The sequence below is a fragment of the Labeo rohita genome, chromosome 25 (genome assembly GCF_022985175.1).
Source record: "Labeo rohita strain BAU-BD-2019 chromosome 25, IGBB_LRoh.1.0, whole genome shotgun sequence".
Taxonomy (NCBI): domain Eukaryota; kingdom Metazoa; phylum Chordata; class Actinopteri; order Cypriniformes; family Cyprinidae; genus Labeo; species Labeo rohita.
This window is the reverse complement of record NC_066893.1, coordinates 10,614,951-10,638,898: the sequence shown is the minus strand read 5'-3', so window position 1 is coordinate 10,638,898 and position 23,948 is coordinate 10,614,951. Positions and strand designations below refer to the sequence as shown.

Genomic DNA, 23,948 nt, shown 5'->3' with positions numbered 1-23,948 from the left:
GCATGGAATGTCGAACTTTAGATATTAATTTCCAACCTGTCAAGGTTTCATTCTGTAAATTATCTGGTCATTGTCTAAATAGTTAACAAACTTTAATTTACTGAGTATCACAAAAGCATATTTGTCTTGAAAACCCCTTTTTTTAAAAAAAATAATTTTGATAAAAAGTCAACTATTTAGAAGTTGCAGAGCTCAAGTGGTGCTGCTTAAATGAAAGACTCGCAGCTATTCCTGAATGAAAAATGATTCTCAAGGTTAGAATTAAAGTTTCATGTATCAGATTCTGCAGAGCTGCTCAAACTCCCTGATGCTCTTGTTGTTTTTATTTTCAAAAGGTTTAGTTTTGCTAAACTGCAATTACATGAAATATCTGTAAACTTTGGTGAAATCTGACCCTGAAATCGGTAGCTCTGACCCTAGAGAGATGTGCTGACACGTTTAAAATTCAATGCAAAGTCTGCTGATGGGGTCAGCGAAGGTGATGTGATATAAAGAGATTTGGTTCAGAAACTTCGGGAAGATATTCAGGGTCATGTAACCACAAAAGGAAAGGTTATTTTGAAATAAAGACAAATGTACCCTCTCAGTTTTGTTTTGATGGGAGCCTGTACAGCAAAGGTTGAATAGTATTGCATTGAAAGATTAACAACAGAGCTCAACAGTGGCCGCCCACTCAGCGGCCTTGACTCCGGAAGTATTTTTCAAAAGTCTTTAATTCAAAGTAATTTAAAAGCTTTTACATAGTTTTAAAAAATTAAATATTTTTAACAAAATTAAATGCTGTAACTATGCATCCCATGAAGAATTACTTATGAGGTATTCAGAAAAATTTGTACAAGTTGTACAATATAACTACTGACTTAAAGTTATATAATAATTTATAGTATAGTTTAAATTCTAGTATTTTTAACTATACTACAAATGGCCCTAAATGGCCCTACTTTTACATAGTGTTAAAAGTGGTAAAATTTACATCTGATATGGGTTTCAGAAGTGGGTGTGGCAAAATGGCTCAATAGCGCCACCTATAAAATTTCAACGAAGTGCCCCTCAAGCTATGTTTCACATACATGTACAAAATTCGGTAGGCACATGTAACACGCCTACAAAAAAGTTCGCTGTACGAAGTCCGAAACCCAACAGGAAGTCTGTTATTTTTAAATTTTTTTTCGTCAAGTTTTGTGCCGTTTTGCCATTTTCAGGTGTTGTATTTAAACAAACTTCTTCTAGAGATTTAAACAGATCAACACCAAATTTGGTCAGTTTAATCTAAAGGCCTTTGCGTTGTTAAATTGCAAAGATCTTGAGTTTTCGTTGAAGGGCGTGTCCATGGCAGCCTGACAAATTTATGTTTCGCCATTGGAATAGAAGTTGTTGCAACTCAGCCATACAATGACCCATCTGCCCCAAACTTTACACGTCCAATAAGAGTCCTGGCCTGAACACATCTAAAGGCCAATATTCTGTTACAATCATAGCGACACCTGCTGGCAACAGGAAATGACTTGTTTTACACTAACTTAAACATGCAATGTCCAATCTGCAACAAACCTTACATGCTTAGTAAGACTCCTGGCCTGAAGACATCTAAAGGCCAATATTCAGTTATAATCATAGCGCCACCTGTTGGCAACAGGATACATCATGCTTTGCACTAACTCAAACATACCATGTTCAATCTGCACCAAACTTCATATGTTTTACAAAAGTCCTTGCCTGAACACATCTACGTGCCAATATCCAGTTATAGTCATAGCGCCCCCAGCTGGCAGCAGGAAGTTTGGCACATATAAATGTGACATGTTCCTTCCTTATTTACCATGCATATTGCTTACCGTTCACTGTTTTCCTAAAGCCACCAGGTGGAGGTGAGCCTGGGTGCGAGGGTCCTTTCAACGCTGCTTGCAGCTTTAATCTTTGTTTGTGCACTGTTTTGTGGAAAACACTTAAGGTGATGAAACTTTGATTCATAAGTGGCATTTAGTTTTACCACCTGTATTGTAAATGTAGTTATCAGTAAATTTTAAGTTGTAAAATATACAGGCACCAATATTCCATCTCGTATTATCTGAAACATGAAGTGTATTGTTTCAATGAAGTTCTGGCAACCACAGCTGCCTGTTTTTAATGTAAATTTAACAAGATAGTGTACAGTGGATTAAGTCATTTGCAATACTTTTGTTTCCATGTTGGAAATTCCATGTTAATACCTACAGAGACTTCTCTAAAATACATTGTTCTTGAACTAAAAGTGAAACATTTAACACTGAATCTCAAGAGCTCACAGTACGTCTGTTTTGAAAGATTTACACTGTGTAGTAGCATTAAAAAAAAAAATCAATTTCTGTGAGGAAATTACTGTTTTTTATACATGTGGAGCCCTGTTGCTGTGGACTCTTTCTTTACACTTTTCCCACTTTACTTTACACAAGCATCCCTTACATTGCACATTTTGCCTTTTGTGATAGCAAAGGTGGATAAAGCTGACAATGTGACAATTTCTGGTCTTTTCTGAGATCATTATTTCTCCTACTACATTGGTAAATAGTACCTTTTAAATAGAAAAAAATATGAAAAAAAGTCTTTCTTTTTAAGCTGATGGCTGTTTAATCTAAATACTGATAATGCATAACTACAGTATATGTTTTTTTTTTTGTTGTCTGCATTATTTCATAAAATGGTGCCAGAATGCTCTGTAAGTGGCAAATTGAAACAGCAAGTTGTCCATAATGTCTGTACTTACCACAATTATGAGTGTGGAAAAAAGCAGCACAGATTAATGCTGAGTAAAGCACATTACTTCATCCTTGTTTAAAGTATAGGTCTGAATAAATTCAAAGGAAAGGTTGCTTATAGGAAGAAAGGAAAAGTTGTACAAATGAGATACCCTTACCAGAGCAAAGCTGTTACAGTTGCTGCAGAAAGTAAAGGCCTTCTGGGATTTCTGTGTCTAGGTCAATGCCGAGCAAATTGATCCCATAGAAAGTCTGCAGATTAAAAAAACAAAAAAAAAAAAACAGCTTTACTTAGATTCTCCCTCTCAGGCTTGAAGGAATCCGTTTCTGTGATCAATTAGCCTCCCGCATCATGTGTGAATCAATTAGAGTTGGCATAGATAAAAAAACAAAAAAAGCAGACTTAATGACAGCAGGTTACATTTCTGAGATGAGGGCAAGGCTTCTGCTTTTCTGCTCTTTAAAACTTTCAATTTATCCTCTACCTCCTATAAGACACATTCCCCAGTGAAATTAATGAATTCACAGCGATCACTGACACAGCACTAAGTCTAGTGTGTAAGTGTCTTAAGACATAATAAGATTCATAATTCTTCCCTATATGATTATTAACATAATTGTGAGTTTATTTTTAATGGAACTGTGAGTTTATATCTTTGCAGTTCTGACTTTTTTCTTCCTTGCAATTGTGACTTTTTTTAGGTAATATGACTGTTTTTCTCAGAATTGTGAGATATAAACTTGCAGTTCTGAGAAAAAGTCACATTTGTGAGATACAAACTTGTAATTCTAAGAAAAAAGTATGAATTGTGTTTATAACTGGCAATTTTGTGTTTACATACCATAATTCTGACAAAGTCTGAATTGCAAAATATAAACTTGCAATTCTGATAAAAAGTCACATTTGTAAGATATAAACTTGCAGTTCTGAGAAAAAGTAACATTTGTGATGTAAACTCGCAATTCTGAGAAAAAAAGTACAAATTGTGAGTTTGTAAGTGGCAGTTTTGAGCAATTGTGACTTTTTTCAGGTAATTCTGATTTTTTCTCAGAATTGTGATATAAAGTCACAATTGTGTTATAAAGTCAGAATTATGAGAAATAAACTTGCAATTCTGATAAAAAGTCACATTTGTGAGATATAAAGATATAAAAAAAAGTATGAACTGAGTTTACAACTGGCAATTTGAGAGTTTATAACTGGCAATATTGAGTTTACATCTCACAATTCTGACTTTACTCACAATTATGTTTTATAAAGTCATAAATTCCGAAATATAAACTCACAATTCTGAGAAAAAGTCACATTAGTAAGTTATAAACTTACAATTCTGAGAAAAAAGTACGAAATATGAGTTTATAACTGGCAATTTTGAGTTTACATCTCACAATTCTGACTTAACTCCCAATTATGTGTTACAAAATGAGAATTACGAGATACAAACTCACAATTCTGATAAAAAGTCACATTTGTGAGATATAAACTCACAATTTTATGAAAAAGTCACATTTTTAAATTTTTAAGATATAAGCTCACAATTCTGAGAAAAAAGTATGAATTATGAGTTTATAACTGGCAATTTTGAGTTTAAATCTCACAATTCTGACTTAACTCACAATTGTGTGTTAGAAAGTCAGAATTACGAGATATAAATTCACAATTCTAAGAAAAAAGTACGAATTATGAGTTTATAAATGGCAATTTTGAGTTTAAATCTGACAATTCTGACTTTACACACAATTGTTTTATAAAATCATAAATTCTGAAATATAAACTCACAATTCTGAGAAAAAGTCACATTTGTAAGATATAAACTTACAATTCTGAGAAAATTATGATTTGTGAGTTTATAACTGGCAATTTTGAGTTTACATCTCACAATTCTGACTTAATTCAAAATTATGTTTTATGAAGTCATAAATTCCGAAATATAAACTCACAATTCTCAGAAAAAAATAGTGAGATATAAACTCGCAATTCTAAATAAAAAGGACGAATTGTGATTTTGTATCTTACAATTCTGACTTTATTTCTCAGAATGTAGTTTATATCTCACAATTTTGACTTTATAACTTGCTATTGCAAGTTTATATCTCAGAAATCTAAGAACAAAAGTAAGAATTGAATTTGTATCACACAATTATAAGATAAAAAGTCAGAATTGTGAGATAAAAAGTCACAATTACCTTTTTAAATTTTACACATACATTGATTATAACTTACCTTATTATGATACTTACCTTATTTTAGTCATTCTCACCTAGTGGGTTATCAAACAAACAAACAAACAAACAAAAACAAACTAATAAATATGAATGAATAAATAATAAATAAATAATAAGAAGAAAAAATAAGAATGAATGAATAAACGCAGGTGTGTTCTTATAGGGCCATAGGCAGCAAAATTCAAGTAATTAAATGCAACTGCACTAAAAAAAAAAAAAAAGGTGTAGAAACAATTTTCACTTCTTTCTGAATTTTTTGAAAATTTCTAGTAAATGTATAGCTGCGGTCCATAATTTTTGGTGCTCTAGCGTTAATAAACAGAAGCCATTCACACAGAATGCGTCTTTGTCTCTAAAAACGTGAGATACAGCGCTCAGGAATGGTTTTAAAAAAAGCGCAGCGTAACGCGAGGGTCTCCAGACGCACTTTTGAGACGTGATGCAATAACGACAATATTCAGTGACAGAGATATTTCCTGGCTATTTTTATAAGGAACAAGTTGTGAACAAGAAAGGTTATAAATTTCAGGGCATTCAAACACACCCACTATGAGCGCCTCCTCCTCCAAGTTGCCGTCAAATAAAACAGCTGTCATGCCAACTTGCTACTGTAAACAGAAGATTGCAACGCTTGCCCCGCCTCCGAGTTCTTCTGATTGGTCCACTGCTTTGGAACTGCTTTAACAAAAGCTTACAAAGAAACAACAAAGTAACACATTGAATTGAATGTAAACTTTTGAAGTAGAATAACTAAAGTAGTACTTTCTTATAAGACATACTCCAATAATCTTTATTTACAACTTTCAAATAAAAAAAAATCATTTTCAGTGTAACAACACAACACTTTAATAGCTTGGATGATAGCAAAATAAATAAATGGAAATAGAGTAAAATTAAAATAGAGGTAAACTGCTTCCCATAAAATGTCTGCTTTATATTATAAGTGGATTTTATAGTAGCTGTTAAATGTTGTTTGAATTCTACATAAAGCGTTTTACTTGCTATTTTTAGTGCTGTATTGATGTTCCTCTCACAGGTGTAAGTTGTCTGTCGCCGTCTCTCTTCACAGTACAAATATTGATCACTGTCAACACGTGGTCAATTTTCTCCATTTTGCTCTTGTACTCAAGCCAGTTGCGCTGTGTTTGTCAAAGGGAAGGATGCCATCCAGCAAGCTGTGCACTGTGGAAACATCTGAAGTGCCAGAAATATTTAACAGCCTGTTTATTTTGGTTATCAATGCTTTTCCCCCATATCTCATGAGTCTTAAATAGCAACCCGAGAGGCAGTAATTAGCGAGAAAAAGCTCTAAGGAGAGATAATTGGGTTTAGTAGACATAGTTACAAGGAAGTAGTTTAGTTGCAGGAATCTTCTGTCTGTCAGAGAGCCAATTAACGGTATCCGACTGGACCCGAAACATCCTTTGTAGAAACTGCTGCAAAGTCAGCGTGTAAATGAGTCGCATTTATGGTTAGAAATACATTGAGGAAGGCATAGCGGGCGTGAAAGGTTATTTTGATGGAAGTGTAAGAAATTATGTGGACAGTAAAGGCTTTTTAAAATGCTGTGTGCAACACTTACTCCTCTTCTCCTAGGATAAGGAAAGTTGGACAGTCTTGAGCTGCTTACATAATAAAATAGGCTTTAAGATTCAAGGAAGGCTTTATGGCATGGCAATAAATAACACATTTTTGTATTGCCCTGGAAAAAAATGGACGTTTGCTATATTTGGAACACAGTACACCTGCTCAGATTCAGCTCATAAATTATACCAACTTGCCAGCTTGGCATTTTTATATGCTAGACTCACCTGGAAATGTCTAGACTCACCTGAACAGAAAACACATGTATGACACACATTCTGCAGCCTATTACATGTTTAGTGTTACAAAAAGTAGGATTAATTCTCTAAAATATTATAATTCTGTCATCATTTGCAGGCATCATATCATTCCAAACTTCTATGACTGACTTTCTACCATACAACATAAAAAAAGATGTTTTACAGAATGTCCATGCTGCTCTTTTACAGTCAAAGCAATGGTCAGGGACTATCTAGCTTAAATAATAATAATAAAAAACACAATATTCCACGTCTACTGAAGTTATATGTCAGAAGAAAAAGAAAAAGCCATTAGACATAAAAAACTGATGCCGTGTTATGCCATTTACATTTAGGAGTGTGCAATATTTTCTTGAATTTTGTCGATAATTTAACACACTTAGTAACAATATTTTGCTAAGTGTGTTATAGTGCTGGTATTTTGGCAGGTGTGGACAGCTGACTCCCAAAGCTTTTGATATTCTTTTTTTTTTTCCCCTTTATAAGACAATTTAAAGGTTTTTCTAACCTAATTAAATGTATGCATCATCTTTTGTGTCAAATTCTTAAATTTAATTAACAAATTCAAATAATAATACACTATACCAATCAAATGAAATCAGTATCAACAAAATTTGTGTTTGCAATGTAGAGGTGGTACAAGTGCATAAATAATGTTTTGATGTTTTAAAAACGAAAAGTTAAATAGTGAGTCACTGAGTCATTCATTCAAACTATTCATTCAAACCCTGAATAAAAAATAAAAAAGGTTATTGCGACTTTTTATCTCACAATTCTGACGTTTTTTTTTTTCTCAGAATTGCGAGAAATAAAGTCAAAATTGCGAGATATAAAATCACAATTCTGACTTTTTTCTTACAAATATGAGTTCATATCTCACAATTCTGGCTTTGTTTTTCTCAGAATTGTGATAAAAACTCTGAACTGACTTTTTTCTCGCAAATGCGAGTTTGTATATTGCAATTCTGACTTTTTTCTTGCAAATTTGAGTTTGTATCTTGCAATTCAGACTTTTTCTTGCAATTTCGAGTTTATATCTCGCAATTCTGACTTTTTCTTGTAATTTCAAGTTTGTATGTCGCAATTCTGACTTTGTCGGAAATTGCGAGTTTTTGTTTTTCTTAGAATTATGAGAAACAAACTCGCAATTCTGACTTTTTTCTTGCAATTGCAAGTTTATATCACCCAATTTCTAACTTTTTCTCACAAGTGCAAGCTTGTATCTTACAATTCGGACTCTTTTCTTGCAAATTTTAGTTTGTATCTCGCAATTCTAACTTTTTATCTTGCAAATTCGAGTTTGTATCTTGTTTTTCTCAGAATTGTGAGATATAAACTTGCAATTCGGACTTTTTCTCACCATTGCGAATTTATATCTCGCAATTCTGACAAATTTCTCAAAATTGTGAGTTATGAACTTGCAATTCTGACTTTTCTTCTTGTAATTACGAGTTTGTATCTCCAAGTCCAACTATTTTCTCACAAATGCGAGCTTGTATCTCGCAATTCTGAATTTTTTATTTTATATATTTCACAATTCATATCTCACAATTCTAACTTTGTTTTTCTCAGAATTGTGAGACTTTATGATACACAATTGCAATTTAATTCTGACTTTATAATACACAGTTGTAAGTTAGAAAAGTCACAATTGCGCGATATAAACTTGCAATTCTGAGAAAAAAAGTGAAAATTCCGAGTTTATATCACAAATCTGACTTAATATAAAAGTCAAAATCGGGAGATGTAAACTCGCAATTGTGAGAAAAAAAGTCTAAACTTTCTGTCAGAACAGAAAAAGTCGCAATTTCCTTTTTTTTTTATTTTTTATTCAGTGGCGTAAACAGGCTTCCATACAAAACAGTTCTGCTGTGGTTTGTTTGAAACTATTTTTGTTGACGAAATAGAGCAAAAACAGGAACTGTTGTGTATAAAATGTAAGTAAGTCAAATAATATTAACGTATTTATCGGCCTGTTTTACAAAATATCACATTTGCGGGCATACTGATATTTGGAGAAAAAAACTATCCTCTTTGTGTGATATTAACTATTATGTATCAGATAATACAAAAATAAAAGAAATTTAAAAGTCATACAGAGGCATATTTGCCCCTTTATCTTGAATTTTTCGGGAATTCTGAATGTATTTTTAAATTAAAAGATTCTTTATAGTGGAAAAAGACTCTATTACTTGTTAAAAAGTTTTTCTGAAAAGGTTCTTTGGGAACCCAAAATAGTTTTTCTATCGCATCGCTATAGAAAGTCACTTTTGAAACTTAATTTATGATTGTACTGTAACAAGTTTTATCCCAAAAAATATAAAAGTCCAAACACCAAGAACCCTCCACATTTCAAAAACATTCCTTTATTATAAATAAATTATTTGTATAAAAAATTGAATTGGCATGCTTCAACCATGGCATTTGCACACTCACAACCCGAGGTTATAGACCAGAGTAGCCAATACAAGAGACAAACGCATTTTCCAATGCAGGTCTGACACTTTGGGACAAGAATGAAAAATTTTCACAACCACAAAATACTTACAATTAGAATAACATGTAACATGGTCGACTCCAATATTTGTTCTGTTTCTTTAAACTTCTTTATTTTTTTTCTCTCACCCTTTTGCCAGTGTCCCGTTTTATTGGCTGCCCACGTAAATGGCAGCTTTTGTCTCCTTTTTTTTGGACGGCCGCCTATGCTTTCTTATAAAATATCCAGGAAAAAAAGTCCAAGAGTCCATCCTCTTGTCCACAAACAACACCGATGTCTCATGCTTGGATTTCAGTCATTGGATCCTGTTTTGTCGGAGCCAGCCAGATCCATGCCAAACCATTTTCAGGATGTGCACTCATATGGCATGATTGGTGTAGCTGACGTAAGTTGTTTTTGTGGACGGTGCTGAAAAAGCAAATAGCCAGTTAAAGAAAACAGCAGTGCGTCGGAAAGGAAAAAACAAGAGATGAGAGAATTGTGGTATGCTGAGTTAATTTCCACTTCATTTCATGGTTTGAAAATGATTTTTCTTTTGCTTTCATTTAAAAGTAGAAAGGGACAATTGAGAAAGTAATAACATATTCTTTTGTCACGTCTTTATCTTGTGCCTTTTTGTAAAAAAGGTCTGGGCTGTGACATGTCACTCTCAAGAAGTCATTGTAAAAGAATTCAAGGCAATGAAGTAAAATGAGCGAACACTTATTTCAGACATTATTCACTCAATTTTTGGAAACAGAAAATATGCTCCTATAACTTCTGCCATCATTCACCTTCACGATGTTACAATCCCACATGAATTTCTTTCTTTCATTTCTTTCAAAAGGTGAGTTTTTGAAAAATATTTCAGCTACTATTGACAATATTATTAAATCTGAATGAGAACTATGTCTTTCAGGCCCTAAAATGATATATGACTATATATGATAATGACTATAAAGGACTGTCCTAGTCATACGGACCATTTTTATGGTGGATTCAATGAGACGAGAGCACATTATTCAAAATTTTATCTTTGTGTTTCACACAAGAAAGAAAGTTCAGGGTTTTTAAACAACAGATTTTGCAAAAGGCTCAAGTTGGTCATGTGGATTCACTGTTTTGACCAATGGAAAGCTGCTTAGTTAATACATTGCTACACTATCAACACTATTTTGTCTGAAAATTTCACTTTAAATATTGTCTCATTAATTGGTCCATATTGCTACTAATGATTAATACAGTGACTCTACAGACCTGACTCACGACAACACATTAGCATATTTTAGTGTTGTAATGCAGCATTTACAGTACACAAATTAAACATCGTGAGAAACACCAAAATGTGTTTGTCCTCCAAATGGCATTCTCTGCTTACTCATTACATGCCACATTTGCCTCTCATTACGAACTTGCCCTGTGTTAGAGCCCTTTAGCACAAGGGTCACGGCACATTAGTGAGGGTCTGAACATTTGCATTAACTTTTTACACAGTGCTGTGAACCTGCGCATGCTGCCCTTGTCCTGGTTAATGATCGGATCCCTCAAGTAAAAGGTAACTGCTGAAATACGGTCTGCTGCCATGAGTTTGCAGTCAGTAATTCAGATTCCCTCAGATGTCATTTTATTTATACGAGATGTGAATCAAGCCTAAATGTTCCATCTAGTGTTGGTGTCAGACAATGTAGATGGCATAGCTAATGAATTAGCAATGATACTTTAGTGAATGCGTCCTTATCTGCTCCATTTCCTCACAATAAAAAGCTTCAGATGACAAGATAAATACCAAAGAGAGTAAGCAATGCAAGCACTGCAGAATGATTAGTTATCAGTTCATTAGCACAAACATCATGCCACCATTAAAGGAACAGTTCACTCAAAAATTACATTTCCGTTCATAATATACTACGTGTTTACTTTAATATATGTGGTCAATGACATACGGCTGAAGTAAAATTATTTGGCTTTTCAGCATTGTTGTGTATTTGAACCCTTTCCAACAATGACTGTATGATTTTGGGATCCATTTTTTCACACTGAGGACAACTGAGGGACTCATATGCAACTATTACAGGTTTAAACGCTCACTGACACTTCAGAAGGAAACATGATGCATTAAGCGCCAGGGGGTGAAAACTTTTGGAATTTGAAGATCAGGGTAAATTTAATATTTTGATTTCTGAGAAACATATCTTCTGTAGCTTCAAGGGCAGTACTAAATGAAAAAAATATGATATTTAGGCAAAATAAGAAAAATGTACACATCTTGATTCTGGTCAAAAGTTTTCACCCCCTGGCTCATTAATGCTGAGTTGTCCTCAGTGTGAAAAGACGGATCTCAAAATCATACAGTCATTATTGGAAAGAGTTCAAATACACAAAAACGCTGAAAAACCAAAGAATTCGTGGGACCTGAAGGATTTTTATGAAGAACAGCAGGCAGTTTATTTAACTGTTTAGGACAAACAAGGGACTCATGAACAACTATCACTAAACAAAAAAAACAACTGTGGATCATTAAGGTAACAACGCAGTATTAAGAATCAAGTGTATGTAAATTTTTGAACGGGGGCATTTTTATAAATTCAACTATTATTTTCTCTTGTGGACTATATGTAAATGTTTCTTATGTGAAATATCTAAACAAAAAATAACATGCATTTTGCATGATCTCTCTTATGTTGGTAAAATAATTGACATTTTGCAGATTCTGCAAGGTGTATGTAAACTTTTGACTTCAACTGTATAAGAGAAAAAAAATCATGCAAATTCATTAGTTAAAAAGAGCAGAAACCCTAAAGAACATTTGGCTCTGAAAATGTCTGGAATCCTGAAATTTAATTTCCATAAACTAGGACTGTTGGATCTTCTAACATCTTGTGAACAGTGGAGGGCCTGGAGGTTGAGAACCACTGCTAATAAAATATTAAGCCAAACTACTAAGCTTTTCTTTTCAAGAACTTCTTTGAGTCTTTTTCTGACTTTATGATGTCAGGAGAGTTTTATAACCTTGAATTTTTCACCCCTACACCCCCCAAAAGGAGATATTAAAATACATGAATTGCATTTTTAATGTAGTTTTAAATAAATTAAGATAAAAAAATCAACATAATGTCATTGACCCATGTGCCATTTTAACATTAACAAACTGTGCTTAAAAGAGAAGACGTCTGTACTCACTACTATTGTCCACACTCTCACAGAGTTCGGTTTTCACCTCTCCATTGGGCCGTTCACTGGCTAGCTGGCTGAGTTTGTTTGTCATGGTGGCTGCAGTGACGATGGCCTTGAAGCTGCGCTTGCGTTTGGGCACGTTTTGTTCCGGGTGCAGGATAATGATGTAGACTTTGGGCATGTACAGCATCCCCAGAGACACGGATGCACTCAGGCTCAGAGAGACGGTCAGTGTGGCCGTCTGAATGTACATCTGGAGAAAAGAAGAGGGAGATATCAGTGGTTATAGTATAGATAAAATACTGTGCAAAACAGTACTGCTCTACAGGCGACAAAAGTTCTAATAAAACATTTTCTTTCATAAATGTCCATACTCTTAAGAAACAAATGTGGTTTCTTAATCTTTTATCAAGGAGAAATAACTTTCTCCACCTTTGATGTGACTTTCTTCTTTTACTCATGTAACCAAGGCCACACTAACTAGACTCCTGTGTTATGTTTTATATACTCACTGCTCTATGGTTGTTCTGTATGGCTGTTAGGCAGTTATTTTTAGTGTTAGGTGGTGTATCATTTATGTTTAAAGCACTTGCATCAGATTTGGGTTAGGGATTTGTTCTAGGTAGTTACATACAGTAGCAAGTTTAGTAACAAATTATTGCTAATATTACTATGTTAGTTGATTATTAAGTTAGAATGCACCTCACGATCAGTTCTGACTCTGACACTTTTAGCAATAATGCTAACAAACAAATTTACAAAACCTAAACCTAGGATGCAACCACACGCCCCGAGCAAGACAATTTAAAATGTCGATTCATCCTTGCCCACGTCTGAGAGTTTGATAAATGGCTAACCCCGCTAACAAATATATTACTGCTTTCCTTACCTTGGGTGCGAGTGATCAGTAAGTTAACGAGCAGTAAATGATAACATATGCCTGCTGTGGGTGAAGCAGATGATAAAGCTCCTCACGTTTATATTAAGAGAAATGGGGTGCTGAGAATGAATGAGCTCGGGTTTTTAGGTCAGGGAAGGAGAATCTGGAGCACCGCAGGAGGATGTCACTCCGTACTACTGCTTAGATGAGACTGAAATCAAATTAACTGTATTGCTTAGTACTGACGTGGGCAGAGAGGTAAACACATCAGCAGAGGATTTCATGTACTGTCTCTCCGAGACAATAGAGCGCTGCCATCCTGTCAAGGAAATTTGACTGCGCACAATGCTCGCTGAATCTCTCTTTGAATTGTAATTTAATTCAAGTCTAACCTTGTGACCCTGCTACCACTCCTTTGTGTGAGTCTCCATACTGACAGACGGTATAAGGAAGGACACTCGCTGCAAAAAGAAATTGGAGAACATACTGTAGTGGATGTGGCAAAGGAAGTATGGCATTTTAATTAAAACAAGCAAAGGAGTTGTATGGCCTTTAGCATTTCTTCGAGAATGGTTATGTATTTTAGCTGGATTCTCTGCTGAAAAAACTAGGCTAGTCTGATGGCTGGTTTTAAAGGGGCTTTGGCAACTTTTTAGCTGTTCAGACTGGGACTATTACCAGTTAAATCTGCTGAACACCAGTCAGACCAGCTTGGTCAAGCTGTGAAACCATCAAAAACCAGCTACAACCAAAAAAGAAGTGGATTATTTGGGAAATAGCTGACTAAATGGCTTCTGAATTACTTGTTTTCAAAAAGACTTTGATATTTTTTCATGTCATGTCAAATGTCATATATCTATGGAGCCCCTAAGGAGACAAAGTGATGGAAAGAATATGAGATTGGAGGAAAAATGATATTTCAATGCCTTTGAGTTCACTCGCAAAAGTATTGCATTTCCCAAAGAAACTTTGCTTCCTCACAAAAGCATTGAAATAAAGGTTTTTTTTTTCAGCTCATATTATTTTCATCACTAGAGGTTTGTGGGCAAGATGCAAAGTTTCTCTGAGGGAACACAAAGGTTTTGCAAGAGAACACAGAGTTTCTTGGGGCAATGTAAATTATTTGTGAGAGAATGCAAACATTTTGCAAAAGAACCCAAAGGTTCTCTTGGGAATGTAAATGATCTCAGGGAACACAAAACATTTGCAAAAGAAGTTTCAGGGGAATGCAAAAGTTTTGCGAAAGAAGCCAAAGGTTCTTGGGAAAACACAAAAGTTTTGCGAAAGAAGCCAAAGGTTCTCAGGGGAATGCAAAAGTTTTGCGAAAGAACCCAGGGGTTCTCAGGAGAACACAAAAGTTTTGCGAAAGAACCCAAAGGGTCTCTGGGAAACAAAAGCTTTGTGAAAGAATCCAAAGTTTCTCAGGAGAACACAAAAGTTTTGCGAAAGAACCCAAAGGTTCTCAGGGGAACGCAAAAGTTTTGCGAAAGAACGCAGAGGTTCTCAGGAGAACACAAAAGTTTTGCGAAAGAACCCAAAGGTTCTCAGGAGAACAAAAAAGTTTTGCGAAAGAACCCAAAGGTTCTCAGGAAAACACAAAAGTTTTGCGAAAGAACCCAAAGGTTCTCGAGGAATGTAAATGATCTCAGGGAAATGCACAATTTTGTGAAAGAACCTAAAAGTCTCAGGGGTACGCAAGACTTTTGCAAAAGAACCCAAAGTTTCTTGGGGGAACACAAAAGATCTCAGGGAAATACAAAAGTTTGCGAAAGAACCCAAAAGTCTCAGGAGAACACAAAAGTTTGGCAAAAGAACCCAAAGATTCTTGAGGAAATGCAAAAGATCTCAGGGGAACACAAAAGTTTTGCAAAAGAACCCAACGGTTCTTGGGGGAATATAAAAGATTTCAGGGGAATATAAAAATTTGGCGAAAGCACCCAAGGGTTCTCAGGGAAATGCAAAAGATCTCAGATGAACACAAACATTTTGTGAAACTTATGTGAGGAACGCAAAAGTTCTCAGGGGAATACAAAAGTTTTGCAAAAGAACCCAACGGTTCTTTTGGAATGAAAAAAGATCTCTGGGGAACACAAACGTTTTGTGAAAGATCCCAAGGGTTCTCGAGGAAATGCAAATGATCTCAGGTAAACACAAATGTTTTGTGAAACTTTTGTGAGGAATGCAAAAGATCTCAGGGGAACACAAAAGTTTTGCAGAAAAACCCAAAGGTTCTTGGGGGAATGAAAAAGATCTTAGGGGAACAAAAAGTTTTGTGAGAGAACACAACAATTTCACGAGAGAACCCAAAGGTTCTCAGGGGAACACAAAAGTTTTGCGAGAGAAACTCAAAAGCATTTAAATTACATTTTCTGATCCAGTTTTTCCTTTCCTTCCATTATTTTCTCATTACCATGTCCCTTCGGGGGCTCCATATACTGTATATTACATCATATAATGTGGCAGAAACAAACTGCCTAGAAAATAAAAGAAAATAAAAATGGCTCAGTTAAACATTTCTCTTTCTTTGTGTTTTTAGTTAGCCATCATTTAGCAAGCTTACAGCTATCTTAGGATAATGCTAACTGCTATGATTCATTTACTATTCCTTAAGCCCAAATTAAACTTCCATTTTGATGTAATGCTTAACATATGCTCAGTCAATCGCATTGCCTTATTACAAGTGACAGTATCTTGTCAATGTAGGCACCAGTTGTTCTTGCCATCTACAGTAGTTTATTGCTATAATTCCACTTCTTTTTTGATTGTGAATCAGCAAGCAGATTTGCCACCTTGGACCTGACTCATAAAATAACAACAATAATAATAATATATAACAAACATCTCTTTTCTTATCCTTTTCTGTCTCTCCTCCATTTCTAGACGGGTTTGTATTTTTGTACTTTTCTGTTCAAATCTAGAAGTTTGCTTTGCCATACTTTCCATGTTACTGTACAACCAGGGTGAAAGGATTTTATCAAGCACTCCTCATTTATATGTTACTGTGGATAAAAGCATCTGCCAAATGAATAAATGTAAATGTATTTCAGCTACACCCATTACTAACAGGTGCATAAAATCAAGCACAAAGCCAATGCAACCTCCACAGAAAATCCTTAAAATCGAATGAATGCTGCTTAATTTTACATATTTGCAGGAAAATCAGCAAATACATCAAGAACATGCAGCATATTTCTATAGTGTATCCTGAAAAGCACTTGCGTGTGTGTTTTTATATTTTTATGTGCCTATTGTAATTCACAGCGTCAGTCAGTAGAACCAAAACAGCGGGGGTAAAAAAAGAAAACACACTCTCAAAAAGCCATATGAAGAAGTAAACTCCATTTAACTAAAGATCTTTGGGGAGCTTAAGTGGTTTAAAAATCAATGCCACAGCATGCGAGCGGTGAACGAATAAACACAACCAACTATATATAAACTGGAACTCATTCAAAATGTCCGTAAAACTGCAGATGACTCATCTAACTCTAATTACCCCCGGCAGGCATCCTTTCCTCATCTTTTCATCTGTTCCCCTCTATTCAGCTGCACTGCAATGCAAAGTAAGGGTACTGACAGAAAAACCAATTGGTATAGTTCCTTCCCTCACTCCAGGACGTTTAACACAAGCAATCCCAATGCTAATGTACAACCGGCTCCCTTCAATGAGGAAATGCACAAGTATGCTAAAGAAACGGGAGCGTTAATGCAGAAAATAAGCAGAAACGAGGAGGCGCAAGGTTCAAATTACACGCCATGCAGCTGTAAAGAAACTTCTTAGATTTAATGAGCACGGAGTGAGGAGACGTGAATAAGAGAGACATGCCTCAATAAAATACTCATATCTGTGTCCTCATATTGCGGTTGCTCATTGCAATAATCTTTTTAACATCAGTGAGGGCGAAAGAAATAAGCCCGGGAGAGATAAGGGAAACGGGAAATACGCTCGGCGGATTTCTTTCCATTTGGAGTCTTTTGTCATGCGGAGGAATGATTTGAGGGAAACAATTTCCTCTTTTACGTAACTTTTAATTTAATACCACCCCGAGGGCCAGCTGTTTACCACGCCGTTTGTTTTCACCGTGTTTGTTTCTCAAAATGAATGCTTTTATGCTAAATTCTGCGGTTCCGCTAATCCCTCGTGTATGTGAAGCCACCTCGCTGAGTAAAAATAGCCTATCATAACTCACTTATGCTAATCTGACTGAGATATGCTATCTAGCAGATGATAATTAAACACTGGAAAAGCTGAGAGGAAGATTTTGACATTTTGTACTATATATAGGCTTAAAAGCTTCATAATTTGCTTATCTAAAACATTATGTAAAATCAGACTAAATGATACTTCAGCTCAATGAAAAGCCTGTATAATTAAACGAGTATGACTACAAACACCTTACATTTGATGGCAAAAAATATGCTGTATGCAAATAGAGACACAAAGTCATGACCATTGCATTGCGTTTGCTAGCTGTGATGTTAACACACCTGTGAGAAACCTGACTGTAGTAAGCCTAAAGTATACTTTACTTTTTATGCGTTCGCGAGGGACAGCGTACAAAACAAAAAACAGCTAAAACCAGCCTAAGCTGGTTGGCTGGTTTTAGCTGGTCAGCAGGATGGTTTTAGAGGGGTTTTGGACACTTTATTAGCTGGTCAGGTTGGGAGAAGACCAGGGATGTGCACTGAATTTATTTTGCAGTAATCTCTTGTTCCACAAGGTGGCAACACTGTCTCAGGCTGTTTTTTTGAATGAAAATTTTACCAAATTTTAGAATTAGACACTTTGAAAATATGCCAATAATAACAGTAAAGAGAAAAAAACGCTCCAACTGCATATCGGTGCACGTGATTAACCACTCATATCGCTAGGTGGCATTCACACAAATGCACTTGTGTTGACAAAAATGTGACCCGGGCAGTGGAATAAGAAAATCTTGCAAGAAGATGGGAGTGAACTTCTTTTAACTTGAGCGCTGTGTTTTTATAATGCCGTTTCATGCAAGAGATGCGGATGCAACAGTTAAACGCCAAGTTAAATGTCCATGTTTACATAAAAAAAAAAAACAATGGAAAAGCAGCGCAATCTAATAAAAAACCTATGAAGAACTACTACTGTACTTCTGATATTTCATGTTTGCATCATGATGACAGGCTGAAAGCTTGTTTTTACACAACACTTATAGGTAATAATAGTCTACCTTCAGTCACTTGAATTTGAATTACCTTTCCTTTTGAGATTTTTTTAAAAGCATTTTGCTCATTATTTCTATACATTTACATCATGTTGACAACTTTATGTGTGGGGGCACTTAGAATAGAATTTTCATTAACTAGAGAGTTAATAAAGAAAAAGTTACTTGAATAATGTTGTAGTTATTTTTTAAGTTGAATAGTTAAAAATCGTAAAAATCAAGAATCGGTCAATCGTTTTGAGAAATCGAGATTTAAATTTTTTGCCATATCACCCAGCCCTAGTTATCGGTTTGCTGTTTACTGTAACGAAGCGGAGATGAGACGAGGATCTATGTGCAAGAGTTTATTGTACATCCAAAGAAAACAACAAATTATCCAGAACGGGGAACCCTTAGAATCCAGGCAAGAACAGGGAGCAACCATCACAGACATTAAACAACTGACAAAATACAGGGGAAAGACAAGGACTATTTATACACAGGGTGAGGTAATGATCTAATTGGTAACCGGGGTAACTGATGAGGGAGTGGGTGTGGTTCAATGAAGATCCATGGCAACAAACAAGGGAACAGAGGTACAGGGAAGCAGGGAACAATAAGACACAAAAACTACAAAATAAAAGTCCTTAAACACGAATACAGAAGACAAAGACCAGGCACATGACATAACCCCCCCCCTCAAAAGAGTGGCTTCCAGACGCTCCAAACAGAAATACCAGTCCAGGAAGGGGGAGGAGCTCAGGCAGAACTGGGGAAGGGATGGAGGGCCAGGTCCATGTAAGGGGAGATAAACAAGGGACTGAAGCAGAGCAAGAGGCCAGGGTGGAGTCGGCCAGATGGGAGGAGCTGAGGACCACCAGATCATGAGAGAAGACCTCCACGGCGGAGCAGGCGGTACCCAGCAGGGCGGAGCAGGAGGCTCAGGAGCCCTCCAGGGCGGAGCCGGAGGCAGAGCAGGCGGCACTAGAGCCCTCCAGGGTGGAGCCGGAGGCAGAGCAGGCGGCGCTAGAGCCCTCCAGGGCGGAGCCGGAGGCAGAACAGGTGGCACTAGAGCCCTCCAGGGCGGAGCCGGAGGCAGAACAGACGGCGCTACAGCCCTCCAGGTCGGAGCCGGAGGCAGAGCCAGCGACACTAGAGCCCCCAAGGGCAGAGCCGGAGGCACAACAGCCCTCCCAGGCGGAACAGGAGGCGGAACAGGAGGCGGAGCAGGAGGCGGAGCAGCCCTGCGGGGCGGAACAGGAATCTGCATCACGCTCTGGGACCTGGGGAGAGCAGGGACAGAGGAGGCAGACAGAATAGAGGGAGAAGGCGCAGCAGCCCTCCAGGGCGGAACAGGAGGCGGAGCAACCCTCCGGGGCGGAACAGGAGGCGGAGCAGCCCTCCGGGCGGAACAGGAGGCGGAGCAGCCCTCCGGGGCAGAACAGGAGGCGGAGCAGCCCTCCGGGGCGGAACAGGAGGCGGAGCAGCCCTCCGGGGCGGAACAGGAGGCTGCGTCATCGACTGGGACCTGGGGAGAACAGTGACAGAGGATGTAGACAGGGAAAAGGGAGAAGCAGAGAGTTTGGTGGTTAACGCCCCCTCCGTAAGAGGTTCTACGGCTGGCGCCGACACCTCTGGAGGCATTGGCGCAGCTTCTCCGACGGGGAAGGCCTCTGGAGCAGACTTGAGACCAGACGGGGCCTCTGGGGCAGACTTGAGACCAGACGAGAGCTCTGGTGCAGGCTTGTGATCAGACGAGCTCAGAGGCTGACCTGTGAACAGGCGTGACCTCAGGAGCACAGTGTGTAGCCCACACACACCACATGGCCACTGCCATTAAGGGAAGAGCAGCAGCGATAACGTCACTTGGCTTGTGAAGATCTGCTGTAACGTGGCTTGACTCGGGAACAACATGGCTTGACTCGGGAACAACATGGCTTGACTCGGGAACAACATGGCTTGACTCGGGAACAACATGGCTTGACTCGGGAACAACATTGACTTGGCTTGACTCGTGGGGAACAGCTGCTGTAGCTTGACTCGGCCCTGTAGCTTGACTTGAATCAGGGGTAGCTGCCGCAACAAGAGGGAGCGCCATCTTAGCTGTCCGTACAGCCATTAGGGGGAGTCCAACACGTGGGTCATCATGTGGCGTGACTTGGAGACAGCGACCATCTTGTGGACTGGCTTTGGCGTGGCGGCCATCTTTGCGACAGGCTCTGGCGTGGCGGCCATCTTTGCGACAGGCTCTGGCGTGGCGGCCATCTTTGCGACAGGCTCTGGCGTGGCGGCCATCTTTGCGACAGGCTCTGGCGTGGCGGCCATCTTTGCGACAGGCTCTGGCGTGGCGGCCATCTTTGCGACAGGCTCTGGCGTGGCGGCCATCTTTGCGACAGGCTCTGGCGTGGCGGCCATCTTTGCGACAGGCTCTGGCGTGGCGGCCATCTTTGCGACTGGCTCTGGCGTGGCGGCCATCTTGTGCAGTGGGTCTGGGCTGGCGGCCATCTTGCAAGGAGACTCAGGAGTGGCGACCATGCTGTGAATTACCCTTTCTACTTCCTTAACAGAAAAAGGGGATTCACAGAATAGCAAAACAAAGTCTATATACTGTGACAGGGTCCAGCTGGGGTCCTCATCCGGTAAGTTTAAACTAACCTCTGGATCGAGTCCACTCCAGAAACAGTCCTTTATTTTGGTGTCATCTCCAGGCACTAGCTGGCTGTAATAAAGGAACTCCTCCACATAATATTCGATCGGTCGGCCGTTTTGAAAAATTGAGCAAAGAGTGCTCAGAGGGTCGCGATAAACTCCTGCTAGATCCATAGTTGGTCAGTTGTTCTGTAACGAAGCGGAGATGAGACGAGGATCTATGTGCAAGAGTTTATTGTACATCCAAAGAAAACAACAAATTATCCAGAACGGGGAACCCTTAGAATCCAGGCAAGAACAGGGAGCAACCATCACAGACATTAAACAACTGACAAAATACAGGGGAAAGACAAGGACTATTTATACACAGGGTGAGGTAATGATCTAATTGGTAACCGGGGTAACTGATGAGGGAGTGGGTGTGGTTCAATGAAGATCCATGGCAACAAACAAGGGAACAGAGGTACAGGGAAGCAGGGAACAATAAGACACAAAAACTACAAAATAAAAGTCCTTAAACACGAATACAGAAGACAAAGACCAGGCACATGACATTTACAGTGTGTAATGCAAGGTTTTTAAGGTGTGTTACATGGTTAGCAGTGCAGTCATTTTCAAACCAAATTTCTTTTGCTTTCTGTTGGTCAATTTGAAGATGTTGCAAAACTGACATGGGGAAATTTTTCCTGATTCCAATTGAATTTGCCAATTGAAAAACGTAATGCTCAACCTTGTTTGTCATCACTAAGGGGGCGTTTACATGTCACCATTTTCTGAAAACTAATTAAAATGGTGTTTTGTGGACCTTAAAACGCGAACATTTAAAAACGGGTTTCGAAGTGCAAGTTTTTGAAAATGATATCAATAACATCTTTGTGTAAAGTATAAAAACCTAAATTTGTGTAAACAGTTATGTACATGCATATTACACATAGACTGTAAAAAAGATGGACGACCCGTCTCCACGTCCTTCCACTATAGGAAAATGAAGCCAAAACATCTCAGTATGGCCACTGTCATCTTGCATCATTTGGAACCAGAGTCTGCACAGTAGAGATTAATTTGGAAACCAAGCCGTGGTATCAAAGTCCCGCCCAAACTCTGTAGACCCATACGGCCACCAAAACAAAAATGACGGACTACAGGACAGATTTGTGCATGCATAATACTAGGGCTGGATATTGATACAAATTTCACAAATTTATTTGATTTTGATTATTTTGGAAGTATATCAGGTATAGTGCATGGCAAATTTTCTCAAGGAATAAAAAAAAAAATCACTCAACTAATGCTGTAGAATGTACATGAGAGTCAGTTGGTACTACATTACTGGTACTACATTATTCAATTAAGTTTTTATAATAGTAAAGTAATTATATTTTTACATTTTACATTTTTTATGCCAATTTGTTTGTTTTTTTTGAAACATAAACATTTAAATAGTAAAAAATTGACATATTTATTCAAACATAAATTCAACATTAAAGAAAAATAAAAATGTTATATGTTGCGTTTATTTCACAAAATGCTCCTCTCTAGAGTTAATTTTTCTAGCTGATTAACGAGTTTATGGTCAAGGTAAATGTGACGTAACATGACATTGTTTACAAGCTGTTATACTGACGTCTCTGCAATATAACACTTTGTTTCATATCAAAAGTAATAAAGCACAAAGCTTATTACGATTTACTGAATGGGAGGTGCACTATGATGTTCCGTTCATTAACTGAAAATGAAATAAAATTTATATTGTTTTGTAAAAAAGAGAATCGATTGTATGAACATCTGTATAAACATTATCTGTATGCAAATTTAACACATACACACACAATGGAAAAAAATGTTTTCATTTTTAGTACACTGTTGTTGTGTAAACGTACCCTAAGAAAGTACCAAACATCTTTCAGTTGGTCAACGCGGCAAGAAATATTCACCAATTGTGTGGTTACTTCAAAAAATTCACAGAACAAGGGTAATTGTGACCACACCTTAATATTAGTCTTACATTAACTATCTTAACATGTAGTCTTTGCACATTTCTCTTATAAACAATGGGCTGGTTCTCTTGTGTGACGTTCCCAACATACTACACTGAGCTGGATGATGCAACCATTTGTAGTTAAAAAGTATATACTTAAAAAAATATTCAGAAAATGACTGATCGTTTTGCTAGAGAAGAACCTTAATTGTCAACTTGGATAGTGTGGATTATATGAACACTACCTATATATACATTTTGGACCGTCAAAAATGGTCTACGTTGAGCCTTGTTCACTTGCATTAGATGGGGAAAAATCCTGGAACGCTGCCCTCCAAAATATTAATTCCTCTTTGGCTGAAGAACAAAAATCATACACATCTTGGATGGCTTGGGGGTGAATAAATCATCAGGACATGGTTTAAAGAAACCATTTATGTGATAATAGGGTGAAGGGGTGAGCATATATAATCCAGATGCATTGTGTTTTGGCGCTCATGTGGATCACCCAAATTCAAGTTTGACCCATGACATGTTCTGAGCCAATCAGCCAAGTGTCAAGGATTAAAAAAGCAAATACCTAAAGCTTTAGCATTTGCTGCATGCAAAACACATACTAGGGTGGATTTGAAACCGCTAACCCCCTCTAGTCATTTTCAATAGGTTGGCACAATGGATTACAGACAATTGAGTTGATTGGCAGGTATTTTGTCTGCAAGGGAAACTATCCAAGGGATAATCTATTGTAATGAGCCTCATGCACGTCACATGCCGGGAACATTTTAAGTGGGAAAATGGCAGTTCGATCAATGTCA

The 23,948-nt window shown here is 37.5% G+C and overlaps 1 protein-coding gene across 1 annotated transcript in view; it reads right to left on the bottom strand.

Moving 5' to 3' along the window:
- Positions 1–8,942: 8,942 nt before the first annotated feature.
- grm8b (glutamate receptor, metabotropic 8b) overlaps positions 8,943–23,948 on the bottom strand; it is a 215,418-nt gene continuing 200,412 nt past the window's right edge. Inside the window, exons 11-12 of the mRNA XM_051099824.1 lie at positions 12,462–12,708; positions 8,943–9,710 (exon numbers count right to left, since the gene is read on the bottom strand). Coding sequence (XP_050955781.1) covers positions 9,661–9,710; positions 12,462–12,708 — 297 coding nt within the window. The 3' untranslated portion in view covers positions 8,943–9,660. The remainder of the gene's footprint in view (positions 9,711–12,461; positions 12,709–23,948) is intronic.